General features: G+C 38.4%; 1 protein-coding gene across 1 annotated transcript; it reads right to left on the minus strand.

Moving 5' to 3' along the window:
• Window positions 1-433: 433 nt before the first annotated feature.
• On the minus strand, window positions 434-23728 carry LOC131309793 (protein ROOT HAIR DEFECTIVE 3-like). Its single transcript, XM_058336402.1, has 18 exons — window positions 23605-23728; window positions 21293-21442; window positions 16262-16361; window positions 10774-10844; window positions 10595-10658; window positions 10437-10505; window positions 10216-10266; window positions 10087-10149; window positions 9918-9974; window positions 9588-9746; window positions 9436-9504; window positions 9248-9342; window positions 4713-4791; window positions 3874-4039; window positions 2993-3102; window positions 1717-1795; window positions 1431-1517; window positions 434-745 (listed from the first exon to the last, which is right to left on the minus strand). The coding sequence occupies exons 3-18, from the start codon at window positions 16295-16297 to the stop codon at window positions 672-674; spliced, it is 1329 nt and encodes a 442-aa protein (XP_058192385.1). The 5' UTR covers window positions 16298-16361; window positions 21293-21442; window positions 23605-23728; the 3' UTR covers window positions 434-671.
• Window positions 23729-24138: the final 410 nt, after the last annotated feature.

Genomic DNA, 24138 nt, shown 5'->3' on the forward strand with positions numbered 1-24138 from the left:
TAAATTGTCAGTAGTACTCTTTGTTTCCGCTCTCAATCCTCAGCCTACACTCATTCTTTCAATCCTCTCTCTCGAATTTTAATAGTTTGGAATGTTTTCGAAAGACACTTTTTTGCGCATGTACACAAATTATGTGACTAAGTTTCTGAGTCACTTGCTAGCCTCATTACCATCGGCTGGATAGCTATATTTACAAGCTCATGCAGTCTCATCATATCTTCACAACGAGTCTATTAGTGACTATATTTAAATATTGTCACAAAAAGTGGGAGGGAGTTGTAGGTATAACTGTGGAGGGAGATTTTAGAGATCAAAATAGAGATTTGCATTTGGAGTAGGAATGAATAGTGAAAGTCTCTATATGCATTTTTTTTTATTAAATAAAAATTAAAATAGTGATAATGGATTTCTTGATAGAGAAAGACAAAACCCATGAAAACTTCCAGGACTTTCACGTAATTAATTAAAACAAAAGCTCAAGTAATAGAAATCCAAAGTCAGGACATAATGTTTTGACACGTGTCGCAATGTTTGGAAGAAACAAATGTTTACACCGGCGGTGTAAAGAATTTATTCTCGACAAACAATACCAATGATTCAATGACAAAGCTCAAATTTTGATTGCCCCACTGGGCTAAGGGTGGCTCCACTAGTGGTCAAAACGATGCTCATTAATCGATGCCATTACTTGCCTCAAACTCAATTGAAATTTCACAATTCTTGGATTTGTAGCTTTTGAAGCGTTCTGCAAACATAGAGAGAGCGCCTAAATGTATAATAAAAATTAAAGAGAGAAAAAAATTGGACACGTCCATACTGTTGAGGGCTTGAGGCCCTTTGCAGGTATACTAAGATAATTGACAATATCTTTCATTTATAAAAACTTGTCAAGAACATCAGCCATACCAAAGGTTGCTGTGATCAGATACTAATAACCACATAATCCTTGAGTTCTCAAATATAAAGACTCGTAAACAAATTAGAGGTGGACTTTTTGAAAAATAGATACAACTCGTGATGTAGATCCGATGTCTATATACTGATTTTTTTTTTTCTTTGGTATAAATCTGTGGCAATATAAGATACATATGCTGTTAAATATGTAAATCAACACTGCCTCCAAAATGAGATCATCATTGTAGAGATTTTGGAGGAAAAGTTAGTTTGGAAATAAATGATTGAGCTTTTGAGAAGTTGAGATGCAAATTAGGAATCGTAATTGGAGTGTTAGCAAATAGATATACTCTCATGGACTTTTTGAATAACTAATTTTGTGAGTCTTTTAAAGAGAGACGTGGGTTGAATTGTAGCTCTAAGATGTGAAGAGAAAGGATTAATTAATAAGACAAGAAGAAGATTATCAAAGATGATTAATCCATTGACCAAGTAGACATTAATGAGGAGAGAAAGCAACAGATAGGAGAACTCACTTTCTGCGAAAGACACCAAAGCAGTAAGACCAAAAGCGGCACCAGTAGAGGCAGCAACGAGAGCAGTGGCTGGAAAGAAAATGGCACCTGCATCAAGTACAAAGATAAAGAAAGGAATTGCAGACAACGAAAGGAGAGAGAGGTTCACCACTTACAGATGATGAATAGAAATAGGCGACTAGGCCGGTGAGTTTGGTTTATAAAAACTATAACATTCCTTTGGAGAACAGTACGTAGGGAGTGCCAGCCGAAAGATAAGAAAAGCTTAACACAGAGGAATACATACTCAGTGTAGCGGCCGCAACGATGACTCCCGTAGCCATTACAGCCCCCCCCGCTCCCGCCACGATTATTTTTTCTTTCTCCTGAAAATTAAAGGAATGAAAATGATCAAAGGTCAATAAAAAAAAAAAAAGAGCTTAAATATCACAACAAAATTAAACCAAGTTATCTATGTACGTAGTAGGTTTTATGATGCCCACCCCCACTAATTGGGACTTAAGGTTCGGTTTGATTTGGTTTGTATGTTTTATGATATAAAATTATTCAGAAAATAAAAGGAAATGAGGTAGAAGAAGCTTCTCTGTGTCAGGAAAATTTAGAATACTACACCCAGTTTAGTCCCTAGCTCTTAATAGGCTATATATAGGGGCATGGGATTTTGAACAATAAGGCTTACACTACATGCATTAGCGACTATAATGAACAAGTTATGTAGATAAATGAATTCCACCAAGTTTGACCAATTTGAGAACGCCTGAACCCCATGATTACGTAAACAGTTTCACTAGCAAGGTTAATTATAAATTAGGACAGAGAGAGATAACGTAACCCATACAATAAAGAATAGGTTGGCTGACGTGGACAAGTGCTTCTGCTACAGAAGTAAAAGAAAATTTTTATACAACTACAAAGCCAGCAGTCTCGTACTGGACAAAATGCTTTTTCTGATTTTGAAAACTTTGTTTAATAAAATTAATTGAAATCTATTAAACAAGATCCAAATTTTATACAAAAAATTATAAATTTAATGATATAGCCAATTTTTTGAGAGATCTCAAATGGTAAACAAGAGCAATAATTTGGGACCGAGGGAGTATAAAGAATATACTAAGGTAGTAAATATAGTTGTGTTTGTATGGTGTGACTCGTGTGAGTTTTTTTTACAGTTCTAATTATTGATTGTAGAGCTGATGAATCAACCGAGTGTTCGAGTGGTTTAGGGTTCTGTACTTACATCTCTATTGGAATGATCTATCGATTCTTATCTAATTATCTATTGGCCCATAGCGGCATTTGAAAAACGCCAGGAAAGACCAGACAAACGCTGGCAAAGGTTTCGGTGGCGTTTTTGCAAGCGCTAAGGATGCCAAAGTCGGCTTAGGTTTCTGGCGTTTAAGAAACGTCACAAATGATCTATGGCGGCGTTTTTCGAAAAAAGTCGGGATTGTTCACGAGTAAAATTGCCTCTTTGGTGACGTTTTTCCAAAAACGCCAGGAAATGTCTTCTATGGCGGGGTTTTTTTTTTTTGAAACGCTGATAATAAAAGCATCGGAAATACCTTTTTGTCATTTAGTTTACGCTCAACTTGACGAACAATGTCATGTATCTCACGCTTTAGTTTCTTCCGCTCTTCTTTTGTGTTGCAGTTGGCTTCTTCAACAATGACATCTGGAAAGTAAATAGGTAAGTATCCAAAATGTGAGATGCTGGAAAGATAAGCCACAAGCAATTCATCTTATAACTATTTGAAAAATTGGACAAGCACGTTCTGCACATCACAAACACTATGGTGCTTAAAGGCAAAAAAAACAGTATGGTGCTTTGAAAAGAGGACACATATGCTGTCACACTCTACCCCACGTGAAAAAATTATTTCGTGGTCTAGGGGCACTGCTATATGGTATCCCCACACCCCTACCCACCACACATTATTGGTTACTCGTATAAAGTGTATCCATATTTCTATTTTGGGCTTCAGTAGATTCTTGGATCTTTCCATTCAGCAATCAGAATAACTGTTTCCATGGCATATAATATAACCTTTATATTCAAACTAGTAAGTGGTACCAGGACAAATGTGTGGTAATTATACTTGAAGTTACTGGTGGTAAAACATATATTTATACTCATGAACCTTGCCGAAGAAGAAAACAAAACAAAACACGAACAGAAGTTTGTATACAGCAGCCGAAGCCCTAATTTGTGTTAAGTCACGTGCATTTCCATCCCATTGAGTATGTCGTATGGTTACTCTTTGTTTTTGAGTAGAACTTTTTATATAAGTGGCATTAATAAAGGGAGCTAGCATAAGATACACCACCTAGTGAGTATTTACTTAACAGCTACCAAATCAGAGAATAAACGTACACTCTAAAACCTGTAAATAGTATGGTTTTTGTTTCACAACCACTATTGGCATCATGATATTTGTTATTGTACCTGCGCATGTATCATCAAATAGCTTCAGGTAAGTCTCTTTGCAATTATGAGCAGCCTTTTCAGCATTTTTCCCTTTTTTTAAAGCTTTACGAAACGCTTCCTTGAATTTCATCAGATATGTTGACCCTATATTTGCTAAAATGGGTTGGAAGGCCAATTGAACCACCTGAAAAATCAGGAGAATATGCATTGATAAAAATGAAGACACGTCAAATAACATCAACGATACATATTCAATTATTATAAACCAGTGACCTGGTGGAATCAGGAGCCTCCAGAAATGAGAAGCTAAAATGATAAAAGTACTCTCCCACTGTGAGCTTAATAAGGGAGGCAGTCTCATATGAAATTACAAAACACAAGGATGTGGTATAAGGTACGGCATGTCACATGCACCATAGGACCATAAACAGCATCTAATTAGCCTTCTTGAATGGCAATATCTCTTCCTCATGTCACTGTGCAAATTATAGGTCTCATGTTTAAGTATCTCAAAATGGAGAACGTGATTGTGTTTCGTACTTTGTTCCACACAGCAACTTGGGAAATTATTCTCTTTTAATCCTAAGACTGCTTATACATCATGGTTTGTTAAGTGAATTGAAACTTAGCTGGCCGATTACCAGCAACGCTAGACTCGATCAGATACGATGCTAGATTTCTCAATAAGTTGATTGACTGATCTCAGTTTATGTACCCTTTGATTGGATATTGAGCACAGATTCTAAGTTCCTACTATCTGTCAGCTGTGCATTGTTGTGAATGGGATACTTTCATCACCTATAGCACATTTAATGGTATAAAAATCCAAAACTTTAAACAGCCATCAGGAGGCTTACTAGCATCATTTCCTTTTTCAAGTGCTCTCTCTTTTCAGACCTAACATCTGCATCATAATATTCAGTCCCCTTATCGTACCTGCAAAAAGGAATGCATTCAGTTTAATGGAAGCACGTATTAGCAGATCAATTCAAGTGGGAAAATTTAAAATGAATATTGCTATGGTTCTGTTGATTCTAAGAATACTGAGAATAAAGTTCACAAAGAAGACATTTTTCTCTCCAGTTTTATAAGACTAAAACTTCTGGATATTTTATTCCGAAGACGTATCATGAGATTTGTATGTTATGACAGAGAATCCGAATCAGAACAGAAAACACAAACATGATGATTTAAGGCTAATCCCAAAGTTGGTGGAAGATAAAAGTATTGCTAGAAAGCCTAGAATTACGAATTTGAGTTAGATTGGATAGTGTAAAATATGTGCATGTAAAAATAAACTACTCCAAAGTAAGCAAAATTTATAGACACAGATTGAGTGAAAATAAAACTTGCAAAAGAAACAAACATTTAATGTGGGCTCACATGCAAGCGTGTTATGGTCCATTTTGCAACCCTGAGGGAACTGTCTGTTAAAACTTATCAAGAAGGATATTACTCAAGAGCACAGCGCTACATGATAAAACATAATGTTACATGGACATTATGTTTACTTTGTGTCAGGTGCGGGTGCAAGTGCGCATGCGTAAAAGTGGTTCATATCAAATAGTACAGACATTATTATAATGATTTAATTTTCCCGTACTTCAATATACGTTGTCGGATAAAGGTGTTTTACACACTAGTATATATGATGTTATTAAAATGGTACTTCACTCCATTTGTCATTGAAGCATGAAAATCTATACACTTATATGACTAGCGTATGAGGGAAAGTATTTGGACATGCATACCACAGGACTTATAGTCAGGGACGCAACAAGGATTTTACCTTAGCAGTGGCGAAATGTAAACTAAAAAAAATATAAAAAGATGCATTGCAATATTAAAAGTCATCGACGTACTCTAGAAAAAAATTAAAATAACATAACAAAAACTTAAATGATGTTTGTCATTTGCACATGAAGTATGAAAAAAAACCAACTTTAATTTAATCTATCTACTAAAGTGAGGCATCTTGAATCGTGTTCGACACACTTCCATGTCATTAAAAGCATCGATAGAATCGATGTCAAAACTAACAGCTATGTCCTTCTCAATGTATGTGATCAAGAAACCTGCAAAAACTTTTAACTTCAATAGAATATTAAAAAATTGAAGAAGACTAACCTTTTTCTCATGATTTAGTTTGAAAAATTCACACAAAACGCCAGACGATAAATGGTTTTTTAATGTTTCGAAAGTCCACCACTACACTAAACAAGAAATCCACACAATGCTGCCGTCGGAAATTTGGAACCGAGAATCGTAAATAGAAAAGGAATCCAGGTACTCCAATTAATTTAGGTTAACTTGTTTAATATTTTAGGTTGAGTTGTTTAAGGGTTGAAGTGTGAAGTTTTTTTTCCTTAATTACACCTCATTTTTTAATATTATTTCACTTTAACCTATTGAATTTAGTTTTGGAATACTTTTTTTTGGGTCTTCTTTCTTGAAAAAAAAAAGAGGGGATTTAGGACTAGTATACAACAAAAAATAAGAAAAAAATTTAGTGGTGGCGAGGCTGTATAAGTTGGACATAATTTTTTTTCTTACATATACTAATTGCATTTTCTAAAATTCTTGTCGTTGCGCCGCCGCCACTAGACCTCTTTAATTCCATCCTTGCTTACTGTTGGTGGGTATAGAGATAGTTCACACAAATCAAACTACTTTTATTCATCTTTAAACAAAAAATTACATAATCACTCATCTCACAGGCCCACCTCTCACTCACTACACACATTACACTGGTGGGGAAAACCCTTGGTAGGGCCCCGAGCTCTCTTCTCTTTCTGCTCTTTTCTCTCACTTATCCCACACATTACTACGCACACATATTTATACACACTAATTGGACCTCAAACACAAACTCAAACCTACTTCTCAACTGCCCAATTGAATCACCGATCTAGGGCCAGACCTAATATTTTGGAGGCCTAAAGTAAATTTTAATATGGGTCCTTGGATCGTATAACAAAAAAAATTCAATATACGTGATAATATGAAGTAAAAAGATTAAACATGGTATTTTAGCTTCGTAATTCAACTAAAATAAATTTAAAAAAATTTATAACCTTAGAATGAATATGATTCAAACATAACGAACTAACGAAGTAGTAAAAAATATGGAGGTTTAGGAGTGAAAAGGATGGTTGAGCAGAATCATGCTTTGTTAGCAAAATGGTGGTGGAGACTTAGTAGAGAAAAGGATTTTCTATGGGCTAGAGTAGTGTGCAGGAAGTATGGTCTCTCATATCAAGATTGGCTTCCTCAATTACCATCGTATGGGAGGGCATCTATAATCTGGAGAGACATATGTTCAATTGGGAATACAGAGAGTGCAATGGGGAATGTAATTCAAGATGGGTTTAGAATTCAAGTGTATTCCGGAAATAACACTTCTTTTTGGAATCACAAATGGATGGGGGATCAAACACTGCGAGAGGAGTTTCCAAGATTGTATTTGAAATCGTCGCAAAGAGATGAACTGGTATGTAATGTGCTCAACTCGGTAGGTAATGGAGATTGGAGTTTGTTTTTTCAAAGGAGATTGCATGATTGGGAACGTCAACAAATGAATGATTTAATTGGTAGATTACAAAATGTGTCTTTGGTGCCGTCAAGATTGGATGTGATGCTCTGGACTGGGAATTCTAATAACTTATTTTCTGTTAAGTCTGTCTATGATCTTTGGGAAGCTGAAACTTTTACCCAGAATTCCGGACTTGGTTCTTTGTGGAGAAGTCTTAGCCCTCCAAAAGTGGAGATTTTCTCGTGGATGGCATGTCAAAGCAAGATTGCAACTAGATCAATTTTGAGTAGTAGGAACATAATGGTAGGAGTAGATGAAACAACTCTGTTTTGCCCATTTTGTTTGCTGGAATTGGAAACTCCAGTGCATATTCTACTATCTTGTCCCTTTTCGACGGTCATCTGGTCAAGAATAGCCGATTGGTGGAACATAGTTTGGGTGGCTCCTTCAAATTTGGCAGATTTATCTTTCTGGTGGTTCTCTTCTCATTTCAAAAATTTGGAGAAACATCTTTGGGAGTGTTGTTTCTATGCAACCCTATGGTCTATTTGGATTGCAAGGAATGACGCTATTTTCAACAATAAAATTGTGGATTGCAATCATTTGGAAGAGTTAATCAAATCAAGAGCAGCCATGTGGATCAAAGCCAAGTTTGATATAAAGGTGTATACGGTGGAAGATATCAAATCAAACCTTGACGGTGTTAGAAAACTCGTTATTTAGGTGTCTTTTTTGGGTGTAACTTTCCTTTTATTTTCCTTCCCTGTTTAGGGTTGTGGTGAACTTTCTGGTTCTCCCTTCCCTTTTACTCGATGTACCCTTTTCGAGTTTAATAAAATTTTCTTTTGCCGAGCAAAAAAAAACGAACTAACGAAGTAACGCTCAACGTTTTCTCTAACTAATCATGGTATTAGCTTTAATTGTAAGAATTTTATTTTTAACAATGAGAGAATTAATTATTACAATTTTTTTTTTTTATCAATGCTGGTTGAGTGAAAGTAAATTATTTTGGTTTTTTAGTCAATAGTGTTTTATTTGTGAATTTGATACAAAAGTTAAAAGTAAAATTAAAATAAACCAAAGGAAAATAAAATCAAAACTTATCAAAACATTTATGGTGTCCAAAATATTTGAACCTTGGTCTTGAGTAACATCTACAACCACTAAAGCATAACTAATTACTGGTATTTGAACCAGTGGCCTTGTGGTTTAATAAGATAGCATGCACCACCACTGCCGCCTAAAGCGACTGCACCTCTAGCTTCACCCTTGAGCCGGCCCTGCATTGATCTAATCCAACTCTACTGGCCCTCTTTCTCTACTCTTATATCCACTTACCTCTATCATCGGTATGTTATTCCTAGGACGGTTCTAAGACCTTTTAAGGCATGTGATTATAGTGTGGAGCCTACACCGTTGTGAGTGTGAGTGTGTAAATGAATGTGTAAGTGAGTGTGGTTGTAGAATACTTGATTAAGTTTAGACAACCAACACCTGCACCCTTATCAAAGTGTCAAGTGTTCTTGTTTTGTTTGAGCAAAACCTGTAACACAGGAGAAGTTTTTGGGTGCAAATTGGGTACCGACCGAGCACTCTCTCTCCTCTTTCTTTCTGCTCGAATGGGCTGCTGGATACAACGTGGACTATATTCAATTTGCACCCAAAAATTTCACTTTTAACACAGAAGTGACAGATCCCATATATGTAAACGAGGACAAACAAGGTCTAGATTTAGTAAACTTTTTCAAACTCTGAAGAGTCTTGATAAAGCTAGCTGACGCAACATGAACACCAATCACTATTCTGCTGCTAAGACACTGGAAATGAAATTCACTGATGAGAGGTTAGCTAGGTACTTACCCTTTCAAATAAGAGTCGATTATTTTATCATAATCCTTCCCGAAGCCCTTTGCTGGAATATTGGTTTTTGCACCCTCTTCTAATTGACGCCTCTCCTAATAATATTTTGCATCCAGCTTGGTCATTACAAATGGGTACCATTAAATGGGAATCTCCACAAATCCACTTCAAAAGCAAATGCAGGTTACCTTATTTGCAACAAAGTCCTTAAGCTTCTCTTTGAAGATTTCCTCACAGCGTATTTTAGCAACCATAACCTACATAATAACCCCGTACATAACACCAACCACTAAAGTTATGCAAATAGTAGTACCCCTAGAGTAGACTTTGAGGGCATTACCTCGTACTTAGGAAGGTCAAGCTCCCTGTCCTTCTTAATATTTTCCCAGATCACTTGTGCACTAACAGAAAAGTCTGAACCAGGAATTCTCTGTCGGCTATCTCCAGCTAGCCCACCAGGTGGTATGGAATGATTCAATCGCTGCCTTAAAATTTTCACCTTCAACACACAGAACACGAACTTATATACCACTGTTCGTTTAGCAGAAAAGGCTGCGGCCCAATGATTACTAACCAACTAAAATAATAGCTAAGAAAAACATATTGCCCTGGCTGCTGTGAACATACATAAGTAGGTTTACCATACCAGAGCGGCATTTTACACGCGTACCTGCTTTTTAAAAAGCTCTCTCTTCTCCACATAATTAGGAAGCCCCACAACTTCTATCTGGAAATAATATTAGTAATCACACATGAATTTATGTACTTGCAAACTCATCCATTCTAAACTCTGCATAGACAAGCCTAAGATAGTCTTGAGAGGAACTGTGACATCTCACATTAAAAAATGTACTCAAGGGAGTTCCCTTTTGACCTTCTAGCTTAGGGATGGAGTTCCATATCTGCAACAAAAAAATAATTAGAGAAGTGACCGCATAAAGATTTTGAAGGAAAACCAAGTACATCACCTTCTGTATATCGTCCCTCAGAATAGGATCTAAATTATCCAAGGGTGTCGTCTACAAAAACAAATTACAAAAACACAAAGGAGAAAAAAAGGTCAAGTGCATGCCATGTTAAGCTTCAATTAAACAAAACCACATGTTAGATCAATTTAGAGATTAGCAAACACTAAGTAAAAGAATATGCAATGTGGAGCTACAAGATAAAAAAACAAGACGAAATATACCTCTACTATATCACGTATTACAAACATCAAAGTTGTTTTACGCGGACAAGTAGACAATCGCAATACGCCCTGTACAAGTACCATCGTAACATTAAACAATTGTGGGGTGCCTGAAATTCAAGGTAAGTGCCTCTACAAAGGAAATACATGAGAGATACCTGGAAGACATGTGTCAAGAGAGGCTTACTTGCACCGTGCTCAAGACCGACACTATTGGCAAACCTAAATAACAAAAAAAAATGGAGAAGTAACGGTATAAATTGTAGAGTATCCTAGAAAATCAGTTTAAGAGGAGTGCATATGATGCACCTTGGTAGATTACGTAAATATAACTTACATATTTATTAGAACTATATGGGAAACAGCAAATGCAAAAAGGCCACTCCGCCTTTCAAATGCAGTATCATCCTGAAATAGGACATTAAAGGAAAATAAAAAATGGATGAAGAACAGTTAGGGAAAGAATCTAATTCTGGTCAATTTTGACAAAATAAAAGTCAAATATATGCTTACAAGTCACTGCATTCAATGATTGAAATCCAAATCCAACATCGACAACCCAAGTCAACTATTATATATAGTTTAAGGAGTTAACCAAGACACATACTTAAACCACGGATCTATACTATTACAAGTCATCTTTGTAAGATTGCTTCAACAGAACTAAATGCTACAAACATTGCTTGCAATTGAAACTGAACTCCACCAGTTTGACTTATTGGCCGAAGATAGGCAGATATCTACGGATGAGAAAGCAGCGAAGTGTAGAACGAAAACTGAGTTTTGGGGGCTTTCTCGTTTAACGGAGTCACTATGGAGACAGAAATCCAGAGGGAATTGGTTGAAGCTGGGTGATAAAAACACAAGATTTTTCCAAGCCTTGGCTAATAATAGGTACAGGAGGAACACGGTGGGTTCTATCAATGCAAGTGGTAGAGTTGTGGAAGATCCAACTGAAATTAAGGAAGCGGCTGTCAAGCATTTCAGTAATAACTTTTTGGAGGACAGAATTTCTAGACCTGGTTTAGGGGGTTTGTTTCTCAGAAAACTGAATCCGGATATCTCCCTCTTTCTTGAGAAACAGTTCGAGGAGAGGGAGATTGTGGCAGCGTTGAAGGAATGCGGCAATCTCAAGGCGCCGGGACCCGACGGCTTTAACTTCTCCTTCGTTAAGAAGGGCTGGGATTTCATGAAAGGGAGATTTACCGGACAGAGGTGTACGAAAGGCTTAATTGTCACTTTCATGGGCTACACTTTTGAAATGACTCATAGATGGTAGGAAGCCTTTTAATGACAAATACATGGTAACCATAACCCCGGTGGAACAGTTGGGACAATTTTGCCCTTGAATATAAAACGACACCGTTTGTACTTAGAAGCCCCAACCTTATTTGGGCCAAAAAAGTGCAAGTCAATATATGAAACAGACGTTTTATTATATTGAAATAGTCCATAATTTTTATTGATAAAGACCAAGTCATATTATGTTCAATGAATGTCATCTCTCATTGAAGCTCGACCAACCTTATTTGGGCCAAAAAATGACAAGCTAATATATGAAACAGACTTTTTATTATATTGAAACATACCATCATTTTTATTGATAAAGACCAAGTCATATCTTGTTCAATGAATAACATCTTCTATTGAAGCTCAACCAACCTTATTCATCCAGAAAGGGCAAGTCAATATATGAAACAGACGTTTTATTATATTGAAATAGACCATCATTTTTATTGTTAAAGACAAAGTCATTTTTATTGAAATATGTCATCTCCCCTTTTCTTGTTCCTCTTCACCGCCACCAGGCCCAACACCATCCCACCATCTCCGGCAGGACTGGCACACCTCAACTTCCATAGCAATCACCACCCCCAACCATACCCACCTCTCTCTCTCTCTCTCTCTCTCTCTCTCTCTCAATTTGAAAACCCCCAATTCTCTGTCATTCACAACCACAAAATCCCTTAATCTCTTTACCGCCACCACCATCCTCCATCTCCGGCACCATCACCCCTCAACCCCCATAGCAACCACCAACAAATTTTTTTGAAAGGCAAACCCAAATTAGTTCCGATTTTTCCCAACTCAAACCCAAATTAGTATCGTTTTTTCTCAACCAAAACCTAAATTAGTGGAGGTAACACAAATTTACATATTTTGATTGAAATTACAAGACCCACGATTTAGTTCATATAATCAAAACCCACATTCAATACCCACGATTTTCAAAAATCAATTCTTGCCTTCTTGGAGATGTGTTTTCGACTGTTTTCATTATAGAACTCATAAAGTTTGGTTGATTCAAGAACACAAAGATGGGTTACTCCTTTGGATATATATGATTGGAAAAAATGGGTTTCCATCAGAACTGGAAATGGGGTAGAGAGAGAGAGGGAGGGGTGGGCGCAGTTGGTGAGAGAGGGAGAAAATGCTAATTGTGGGAGAAAATTTGGGGCTAGGGCTTGGAAGTGATATATAAAGGAGGGTATAATTGACATTTCAACTTGGCACACCATGTCTTCGTGAATATTTTACCTCTTGTCATGGAATTAGTGATTTCAAGAGTGGAGACCATGAATTGGGGATATGATCTGGTCCACACCTCTGTCCGGTAATTCTCCCTTCATGAAAAGCACGGTTTTTTGCTTCTTCTCAGAGTTTCATGCCAATGGAAAGCTTACTAAAGGTATCAATTCAACCTTTGTATCTTTAATACCTAAGGTGAATTGCCCGTTATCTTTTAGGAAATATAGACCTATTAGTATGGTGGGTTGGGTTTATAAACTGCTCTCTAAAGTCTTGGCGAATAGAATCAAACTCCACTTACCTTCAGTCATTGGTGAGTCTCAAGCTGCTTTTATTGGAGGTAAACAAATATTGGATGGGGTACTGATAGCTAATGAGGTCATTCACAGTTGGGAAAAAAGTAATCAAGGGGGTCTAATTCTTAAAATTGATTTTGAAAGAGCTTATGATTGTGTTAACTGGGGTTTTTTGCTAGATTTACTTGCTAAAATGGGTTTTGGGGAGAAATGGTGTAGATGGATTAAGGAGTGTTGCTCTTCTATTTCCACGTCAGTATTGATCAATGGCTCTGCTTCTAAAGAGTTTCAAACTCAAAAAGGCCTCAGACAAGGGGACCCTTTATCCCCTTTCTTCTTTAACATCGTTGTTGAAGCTCTTAACATTATGTTGGAAAGAGCAAGGGAGCTGAATATAATCAAAGGAGTTAAGGTTGGAACCAATGGGGTTACGGTATCTCACCTCCAGTTTGCTGATAATACTATCATCTTTTGTAATAATGATAGAGAGGAGATGGCAAATATTAATAGGATTCTCAGATGTTTTCAACTAATGTCAAGGTTGAAAATTAATTTTTTCAAGAGTTCGTTATGTGGAGTCAATGTTCCACATCAGGCTGTGGTATCTCTTGCTCAGGTTATGGGGAGCAAAACTGAATCTTTGCCAATCAAATACCTAGGATTGCCTTTGGGAGCCAATCCTAGAAGGATCAAGACGTGGGATCCAGTCTTGGAAAAGATGGAGAAAAGGCTAAATGTGTGGAGGAGGAGAATTAACTCTTCTGGTGGTAGACTTACTCTGATTAATTCTTCTTTTAGTCATTTGCCAACCTATTTCATGTCTATTTTCAAAATGCCATTGGCCGTGGCAAAGGCAATGGAGAAACTTCAGAGACAATTTTTCTGGGGCGATACTTCGGAAAAGAAAAAACTGCATTTAGTTAAGTGGGAAACAATTGCAACGAAGGAGTTTGGCGGGCTGGGAGTGAGGAGAATGATGCAACAAAACCTTGCTCTTCTATCCAAGTGGTGGTGGAGATTCAATAAGGATAAAGACTCTCTTTGGGTCAAGGTTATTAGAGGCAAGTATAACCTGTCGCAAGAAGCTTGGCTACCGTATTTGCCAAGAGCAGGGAATGTTACCAATATTTGGAAGGACATTTTTTCCTTGGGGGATCCTCTCTCCAGTATGGGTTCTATAATCAATGAGGGTTTCAGAATTCAAGTCAATTCCGGGCAGAAAACTTCTTTTTGGAACAATATATGGCTGGGGGATGGTACTCTCAAAGAGGCTTTTCCGAGACTCTTTCTTATATCGTCCCAAAAGGAAGACACGATTAGCACAGTGAAGGGTGGTTCTAGGGATGAGCATTGGAATCTACAATTTACGAAGATGCTGCGGCTACGGAAGAACCAACTTCTGGAGGAATTAATTCAGAGGCTACAATCGGTAACTCTGGACCTGTCTAAGGAGGATGTGTTACAGTGGAAGTGGTCTTCAGACAAACAATTCTCAGTTAAAACAGTGTATAACCAATGGGATCAGATTGGTCAATCCAGGAACCAGGTTTTGGGATCTATTTGGAAGAACCTTTGCCCTCCTAAGGTGGAAATCTTCTCGTGGTTGGCAGTACAGGAAAAGGTAGCAACTAGATCAGTGCTATCAAGAAGGAAATTGATTCAGGAGGATCAATCGTTATCATGCCCTCTGTGTTCCCTGCAATTAGAAACCCCCAATCATTTGTTTCTACACTGTCAGTTTTCTTGGAGTATTTGGTCATTGGTCCTAGACTGGTGGCAAGTTGTATGGTATGCCCTTCATCCTTGGCAGATCTAGCTTTATGGTGGTTTGACAGCAGGTTTGGAGACTTGGAGAAACAGCTTTGGGAAGCTTCTTTTTATGCTACACTCTGGTCCTTGTGATTAGTTCGGAATGACTATGTTTTCAACAACACTACAACTAATGTTGAGGAGGTGGGGGAGATTGTTAAAGCCAGAGTTGCAATGTGGATGAAGTCCAAGTTAGAGATTAAGTTTTACTCGGTGGAGGACTTTAGGCTGTTTTTGGATGGTATCCGAAAGCTCAAATTGTAGTTCTTTTCTTGAGGCGTTGTAACTGTCCAACTTTCTGTTGGACGGTCTTGCTTTCTTTGTTTGTTTTTGTTTTCTCCCCTCAATGTACCCTTTCGAGTTTTTAATAAAATTCGTTTGCTGAGAAAAAAAAAAAAAAATGCTACAAACATACGTATTACATTCTTTGTCTAGTTAAATTATAGCCCCCGACCTTTATCGACAAAACACCCAATCCAATTGAATTCTTTGATAGCTACAGTTGAGTTTCTACAGCGGTCCAACTTAAGCTTTCGAATCTAGTTCTTCAATCGAGATGCTGAAGATACTGTTTAGTCCATGTGAGAGAGGCACTCTGCTATATTCCTTGGGGGCATCAATCCATGTAAACAAATTTAACAGGCAACAAGGCAACTACTCATGCAACTCAAAGTGCCATGACCTTCAAAAAAATATAAACGAATAGCAACAGCTATATATCACTCACGGTAAATGTATAGACATGCACATTTATATGCACTTGCAAACACACTACTAAATATAATTAACACTCCCTCCGTTCCAAATTGCTCGTCACTTATACAATTTTGGGATGTTTCAAATTGTTTGTCCTCTTTGACAAGTCAAAACAAATTGTATTCCAAAATAGTCCTTTTACCAAAACAATGGTTTCATCGAAAAACTGAAATGTCGGGGCATTGTTAAAAATTAATGCATCTTTTTAAGTGTAAATGCATTTATTATATGTCTCCTTAAAAATTTGGATTCCCCAAAAAGGACCAGCAATTTAGAGCGAAGAGAGTACATTGTTATGCATATAGGACGTATGCACTTATCTTCCTGAAAAGTCCAATAAACTCACAACATATAATGACAATAGGAAAATAGAGAGCGGCCGGGATGCAAATCATCAGGTCACGTAATTATCAGCTCTAAGTTCCATAAATGTACCTTTCGTTCTCGCCCATCACTACCCTCCACATCCATTACAAGAGTGCAGGGTTTAATGTCAGCACATCTCGCCAACCAAATACCTTTAGTTGTTTTACCCCTGGACCATAAAATAAAGGGATCTCGTTAACTTATGATGAATGCTCAAAGCAAATGTGTCCATAAACTAAAGCTTAATTAGCACATGCCTTCTCTCACGTCCATTCAACTCCTCAAATTTGCACCCAAACAGATGATTTAATAGAGTGCTCTTCCCTGTTGTAGTCATTTAAGTAATCATCAAAATCGGATAAGTAAAGCATATCTAATGCAGAATATAAACAAGCAGTATAAGCCATAAACGAAAATGCTAGAGCAACAAAGACCCTGCCTTTTTCAAGAACCAAGGTGTAGACACCCCAATCTGGGCTTCCAGATTAGTTTACTTACGGTTTTTGATTTCCCGATGATGAAACGGATTAAGAACACTCCGAGAATGTCGAGTGTTTGAGCTTCGAGTGTTTGAAAAACCCTTGAACTCCTAACCTTAGAAAAAAACCCTACCGGAACGTGCTGGTTTGGAGCCTACGCGCGCATATCAACTTGACAAGTGTTGGACAATGGTCAAAGCTTGACTGTTGATCAACGTGTGAGTAGGGGGTACATGCGTGCGCTGCACCCAAACCCACACGCGCAGGTCAAACGGACAGGTGGTGGTCAACGGTCAAAACTTGACAGTTGACCCACGCGAGTGTTGATATGACACACAAGCGCCGGGGCGCCATGCGCGCGCGCCGTTCAAAGCCTGTCCCCATCACCTTTATGGAAAAAACTTAACCACCAAGCAACCTCAGCCAGACCTCGTGGACTGGCTAAGCTCCTCTCATTGCATCACACCTTACCTTCCACCAACCTTTCCAAAGGAGGAAATTTGGCCACCAAGCCAAGCTAACCATTACTTGGTTGGTTGTACCATTCCTCCTCCTATAAATACCTCCATGGTTTTTCAATATCAAAGGGTTCCAAAAAAATGTTACGAAGGGTTACAAATCTTCATACCTTGGGTTACCATTCTAGCTACCAACCTTGTCTCTTCTTTCAAAACCAAAGAGATACATAGGTACTCAAGAACATAGCTTGTTCTCATTCCTCAAACCACTCAAACAATCACCTCAAACAACCTCAAATCTCAAACTTGATCATCCGTTCAAACTCAATCTAGGTATAACTTACCTACTGTTTTCCTGTTCTGATCCCTGAGGGGGGCTGACAGGGTCAAGACTGGTAATCAATACCATGCCCTAGCCCTAAGGCTAGCAAGGTTTCAAAAATCGTAGTGGTAAGAACCAGCGCGCGTCGGTCCCATGTACATGCGCGCCACTATGTGGCTGCGCGCGCGGATTTGCGTGGAGTTGGTGTCTTACTGATTTATATTCTCCTTTGAATATAGACCATTGCAAGCATGCTAAAAACCAGTCTACTGCTTTCCTTAGTTAGAACTACTGCTTTTAGTTCAATATGTATATTTGCTGCTATAGAGTACCCCTGAGATCATTCTAGACCTGTCCCAGAACCCAGAAATATGTAAACCAAACACTAGTTAAATGGTTTAGACCCGCGCGCGCAGGTCCATCTATGACCAGTGAGTGGCCTTGCACGGGTAACTTGGCCTTAGGTCACTATTTTGTCCCCACACTATTTATGGGGTGTTTTGTTAATTTGCAGGGCTTTTCAGCCTTTAAACTGTATATTATAACAGCCTATAAACTGTTTAGTTTGTCCTGGATGTGCACTGGTCATTTTCAGAGCCCAGAGGGTTGAAAATAAGAGTTGTGGGCTTAGGCTTACTAGCGCGCGCAGGTCTTGTAGTAGCGCGCGCAAGTCTAGTCAACATGCAGTGACTTGATCAGTGCATACTAGTTTCTTCCTGCGCACGTCACTCCAAAACAACGGCCTTTCAGTCTGTTTAAACTCCCACAGGAGTCTGTTTTCAATCTATACTAACTGCTTTCGCATCCATGCTATCGATCACATCTTGCAACGTGTTACAGCTTTAATCCCCATTAAACTGTTCCCCTGCCCTAATTGGCTAAAGAATTGATTAATCAAACAGAATCGTAAACACTTTTCGCAAATGCCTCAGTAAAGACTGATCTCCAGATTGAGTGAGAAGGGTGCCTTAAAACCTTTTTCCTCTCGTAACCTGGCTCCCGAACCCAGATATGGTTATGACGGACTGGTGCCTTCACTTTTTCAGATCAAACAGCGCAGCGAGTGTTTCAAGTTTGGTTCCTTGGGTGTCGGACCTTTAAACCTGAGTGGCGACTCTGAATTGAGCGCTCGTCCCGCTTAGCGCTCCCTCGATACGGCTTTGAAAAGAACGAAATCTTTTTAAGGGCACGTTGCCAACACAGGGATCGTGGGAGAATAAATCAATCTTGAACGGATCTGTAATACTTTACGCAAGTTAATTAATTCATTCTTTTCCCATAAATGAAATGATATGACATGGGAAGCTACGAGCTTGCTTATGAGAGAATCAATATTTTTAGGTGAAATTGCAGGGACACCCCCCTTCTTATCTAGTCACTTTTCTCGTGCACACCCCCTCAACTTTAAAAGCGCCCATTGACCCCCTCAACTATAAACTTTACCCAACTAGAACCCTCTTCTATTACATGACCGTTAGTTACTAGGGCCAATATCACTGGTTTGGCCATTTTTCAAAGGAAAAAATGCCCTCTATATAGGTTAAAACTATTTGGACATGTAGCACATTGCTTGAGATAACACGTGGCATGCCATTAGAAACAACATGTGGCACGTTGCCCGAAACAACAAGTGAAACGACAATAAATGAGACATGTGGACGACCACCAGTTGTGTAAAATGACCAAACCAATAATATTTGCTCTAGCAACAAACGATCATATAACATCAAACGAATAGGGAATAGATATCTGCAACAATGATAGGGAAGAGATATCTAACATCAAAAGAATTTTTAGGTGCTTCCAACTCATGTCTGGCCAAAAGATCAATTTTTCCAAAAGCTCATTGTGTGGAGTGAATATTCCTCATCAGGATGTGATATCCCTAGCTCAGATTTTGGAGTGTAAAGTTGATCACTTGCCAATCAAGTATCTGGGCTTGCCTTTGGGTGCTAATCCTAAGAGTATCAAAACTTGGGATCCAGTGGTTGCTAGAATGGAAAAGAGGTTGACTGTGTGGCGCAGTAAATATAATTCTTCTGGAGGTAAACTTACTTTACTCAATTCGTCCCTTGGCAGTTTACCCATCTACTTTGTGTCTCTTTTCAAGATGCCAATTTCGGTAGCAAAGAGATTAGAGAAAATCCAAAGACAGTTTTTTTTGGGGCGATACGGTGGACAAGAAAAAGCTTCATTTGGTTAAATGGGAGATGATTGCCAAAAAGAAGGAATATGGTGGGCTAGGAATGAAAAACTTGATGACTCAAAATCTTGCTCTCTTGGCCAAATGGCGGTGGAGGTTCAATAAGGATAATGATTCCCTTTGGGTGAAGGTTATTAAAGGTAAATACAATCTGGAGTAAGGTTGTTGGGTACCTCGTCTGCCGGTGTCTGGTTTGGTCACGAATATCTGGAGGACATATGTTCGGTAGGGAAAACATCTTCAAATATTGGGACTATTATTGGGACTATTATTCAGGAAGGTTTTAGATTGCAGGTTCATTCCGGCCATGAGATTTCTTTTTGGCACCACACGTGGATGGGGGATACTACTCTTATGGAGGAGTTCCCACGCCTTTACATGTATTCAGTGCAAAAGGATGAGATGATCAGTGTTGTAAAACGTGGTAGTGGAGTGGGAAGATGGAATCTGCTATTTACAAGAACCCTACGTGATTGGGAAAATCAAGAACATGAGGATTTACAACAAAGACTTCCGGCAGTGACCTTAGATCAGTCCAAACGCGATCAGTTGAAGTGGAGTTGGGCACCTGACAGTTGTTTCACAGTGAAATCAGTGTATAACAAATGGGAACAGACTAGAAATGCAAGAAATCTGGTCTTCAAAACAATTTGGAAAAATCTCAGCCCCCCTAAGGTGGAGATTTTTGCGTGGATGGCCCTTCAAAATAGAGTGGCTACTAGATCCGTGCTTCAAAGTAGAAACTTGATCCTGGAAGGCAATTCAGTGCTATGCCCGCTGTGTTCTCTTCAGTTGGAAATGCCCCAACATCTCTTCTTATGTACACTGCCAATTCTCATGGGATATTTGGTCTTTGATTCTGGATTGGTGGCATATGAATTGGGTGTGTCCTGAATCTCTGGTAGATCTTTTTACTTGGTGGTTTGATAATAGATTCTGGAACTTGGAGAAGCATTTGTGGGAAGCAACTTTCTTTGCCACAATTTGGTCCTTGTTGGTAAGGAATCACTGTGTTCAATAACGCTTCGACAGGAGTAAGGCAAGTAGGCGAGCTGATCAAAACCAGAGTCGCAATGTGGATTAAGGTGAAGTTCGATATTAAGGTATACACTGTGGAGGAGTTTAAGGGCTTCCTGGATGGAATCAGAAAAGTAAATTTGTAATGTGTTTCTGAGGAGTGGATCTATCCAACTCTTTGATGGATGTTCGGTTTTTTTTTTTTTTTTTTCATAGTTTTTATCCCGTCTCTTTTGCTTTTCGGAACTCGTAGCACTTATTTGCTTTCGGTGTTCTCCCTCGATGTAACCCTTTCGAATTTTATAAAAGTTTCATTTGCCTAGCAAAAAAATCAAAAAAACAAACAATCATGTAACAAAAGGGTCCCAGTTGGGGTAATAATAAAAAGATGAGGGGATCAATTTGGGGGCTTTAAGGGAGTGTGCGTGAGAAAAGTGAATAGGTGAGGGGGTGTCCGTGGAATTCAACAATATTTTTATACTGTTGCACAATGGCAACGCAAAATGCACATGAACATGGAATTTAACATAGAAGACTCGTAGTGGGAATGCATGAACAGAGAAACACACAATGCTTACTTAACTAACAACTAGAGGAGAGTAGTCGAGATCATAATCATACCACTACTTTGTGGCCCCATGATGGAGACTACAGCATAGTTAAACTCACATGCAGCCAGATTCACCTTCTTCAGAAACTTGTCAAATTTGACAACTTTCAACGTGCCATTTTCTTCAATGAGATGAGTCTCAAAACTTTGATTGCCTGTTCCTGAGAAATATGATATTAATAATCTCATCATTTAATTCTATTTCAAACAAACATTCTCATTATCAATCCATTCTCATGATCAATCTCAATCATAATCTCATTTCCTTACAAATCTCATCCATCTATCACTGTTATCAAACAGGGCCTAAATAACCTATCAATATATATGACTCCATATATTTTTAAAAAAATATCTCAATTAGAGCATGTGCACAAGGGGGAGTGGCACGCCAGCCTCCCTGTCCGAGAAGAGAGTTATCCCCTTGATCTGAACCGCAAATGTTGTAAGCTTGTTAAGAAAAGCATCAATAAAAAAAATAAAATTATATATATATTGATCAGGCAGGAATATATATCAAAATAGTTTGAAATTTAAAATATCTTTATAATTTGATACCTATCGATGACCAGATATTTTTTTTGGATGAATGTCTTGTCAACATGCCCTACAATCTATACGATTCAGATCAAGGGAATTTCGAGCATACATTCTCCAACTTTTCTTCAAAATTCATTCAGAATTCAGGATTCTAAATTCTGAATGAAAAGTTGGAAGATTATACTGAGTATTTACAATTATCCGATTCAGCTGATTTCTCACAAGACCACTCAAATAATTATTTTAGAATTATTGAATGTCTCGGATCATTTGTATAGGACCCCGAAGTGTACCCCGCCCTCCGAGAGAGAGGAACTACAATAGTGATCGGATCCTTCAAACACAACTTTAGAAGGGGAAAGAAGAAGAAAAGAAAAAAGGAGAGAATAAAATAGTAGTATTTTTAATAAATGATCGGTAAAAAAATACATATGAGTAGCTAAAATGAAATATATGCACTCTGGAACCCAAGTCAACTTTTATCAAATTGTAGGCGCAATTATACTAGATAGATTAACCCCTTTCCTTCTTGTTCCCAGTCACTTCCATTCGATTCTCTTTTTTTCCACTTGTTATCCAGCACCGTTACAATCTCGGATCCGGGGATGCGGCCAAGCACCCCCTATCAATCGGGGTGCCGAATGATCGACCATTTGGCACCTGCTTGAAAGGGGGTGTCCAAAATATTTCGCCACCAATCAATACATGTATATATAACGGTCTTGCTAACCTCCGCCCAGTGGGCGGAGAGGATAATATGCCAATTATTCCGAAACAAGTTCGGATGTCAATACATATCTCATAAATATTAATACACTTTAACAAATATCAATACACATTTTTCTGATATTAATGCATATTTTATCAATTATCCTACACTCCTTGAGCAGAGGTTAGATTTATCCTTGTGCAAGAAAGAAAGGGCTTTGGGGGGCCTGTCAAGCAAACACTCTTATCTGGATTCTGCTGCATATGTATGTCATTATATATATATTTTTTTTTACCAGCCAGAAAATACAGATATTATATATATAAGAAAACAGTACAATAAAGACGGACACTATCGGTCCGAAAATACAAAAAAAACCACAAAAATAAACAAAAAAACAACAGAACAAACAGAAAAACCCGCAAGGAACCAAAAACGCCGGAGTCGGACACATCGATCACACTCGTGAGGATGGGTGGAGTGGTCAAAGCCAGTTGAGCACATGCCCTCCGCAAGAATCCAGGCCGAAGCCCATGCCGAACGCTGCCACCGTCGCTGCTGTTGAGCTGGTTCCGAAGACCCAGATCTGGACCCCTACATCCAAATATAATGGGGAGAGGGGAGTACTCCCTCCCAAAGGAAGGAATCTCACTCTACTCACAACCATAGAAGCTGGAGAAGGAGCGAGAAGAGAGGAGAGGCGAGAGAGAGCTGAGGCAGAAAAGGGGACGGAGGGGTGAGGGAAAAGGAAGAGATCAGAGACCAAAGGGGGAAGGAGGAAGGGGGAAAGAAGGGGAAGGGGGAGGGGGAGGAACCCACCCGCCCCAACTCTCTCTCTCTAACTCTCTCTGGAACTCTCTCGACAATAACAGTTTTTTATATGTCATTATATTAAATTTAAATGCCTAGAAAAGTATATTTTGTATGTCATTATATTAAATTTAAATGCCTAGAAAAGTATATAAGCAAATCTTAGAAGTCTCTTAGGAATATTTTAACTGGGCGCCCCGTTTGGTGGAAGAAATTAAACAGAAACAAATAAAAATGGACTAATTTTAAGATGAGACAATTTACCCGCCGCCATGCTTAAAGCTTTGTCTGCCTGGCTTGATAGCTGCGATCAGTGGTGTGGAAATTACTCCAAATGCTTCTGCACAAAAGATAGTTGAGAACCCTATATGCACATATGTTGCACACAATGAGAAACATCACTGGGCATTACATCTCTTATTTATACTAGTACTCGTCCTCTTTCGAAAGTAGGGAGGCAAACGAGCCGAGCTTTATTGTGTTCAAACTTATTTATTAAGTTTTTAACGAATACGAGCTTGAGCTCAGTGAAAACTTAAAGAGTCGAGCTCGAGCTGGGCGGGTCTTGGCTTGACTCGAGCTCGAGCTTGTTCACAAGCCTCAACGGACCAACGAAAAATGTATATATATCCTCGCATAGGCCTAATACAATCAAAAATATTTTGATTGTGAAGGTATATATCTTTCATTTTCCTATGGAGCGGGGGTGTACTGGTGTGCGTGTGCTCTTGCCTCCCTTGGTTGACTGGAAACTGAAAACGAAAAGAACAAATTATGATATAACAATAAAAATTCTAA

Source organism: Rhododendron vialii, chromosome 12a, assembly GCF_030253575.1.
Source record: "Rhododendron vialii isolate Sample 1 chromosome 12a, ASM3025357v1".
NCBI lineage: Eukaryota > Viridiplantae > Streptophyta > Magnoliopsida > Ericales > Ericaceae > Rhododendron > Rhododendron vialii.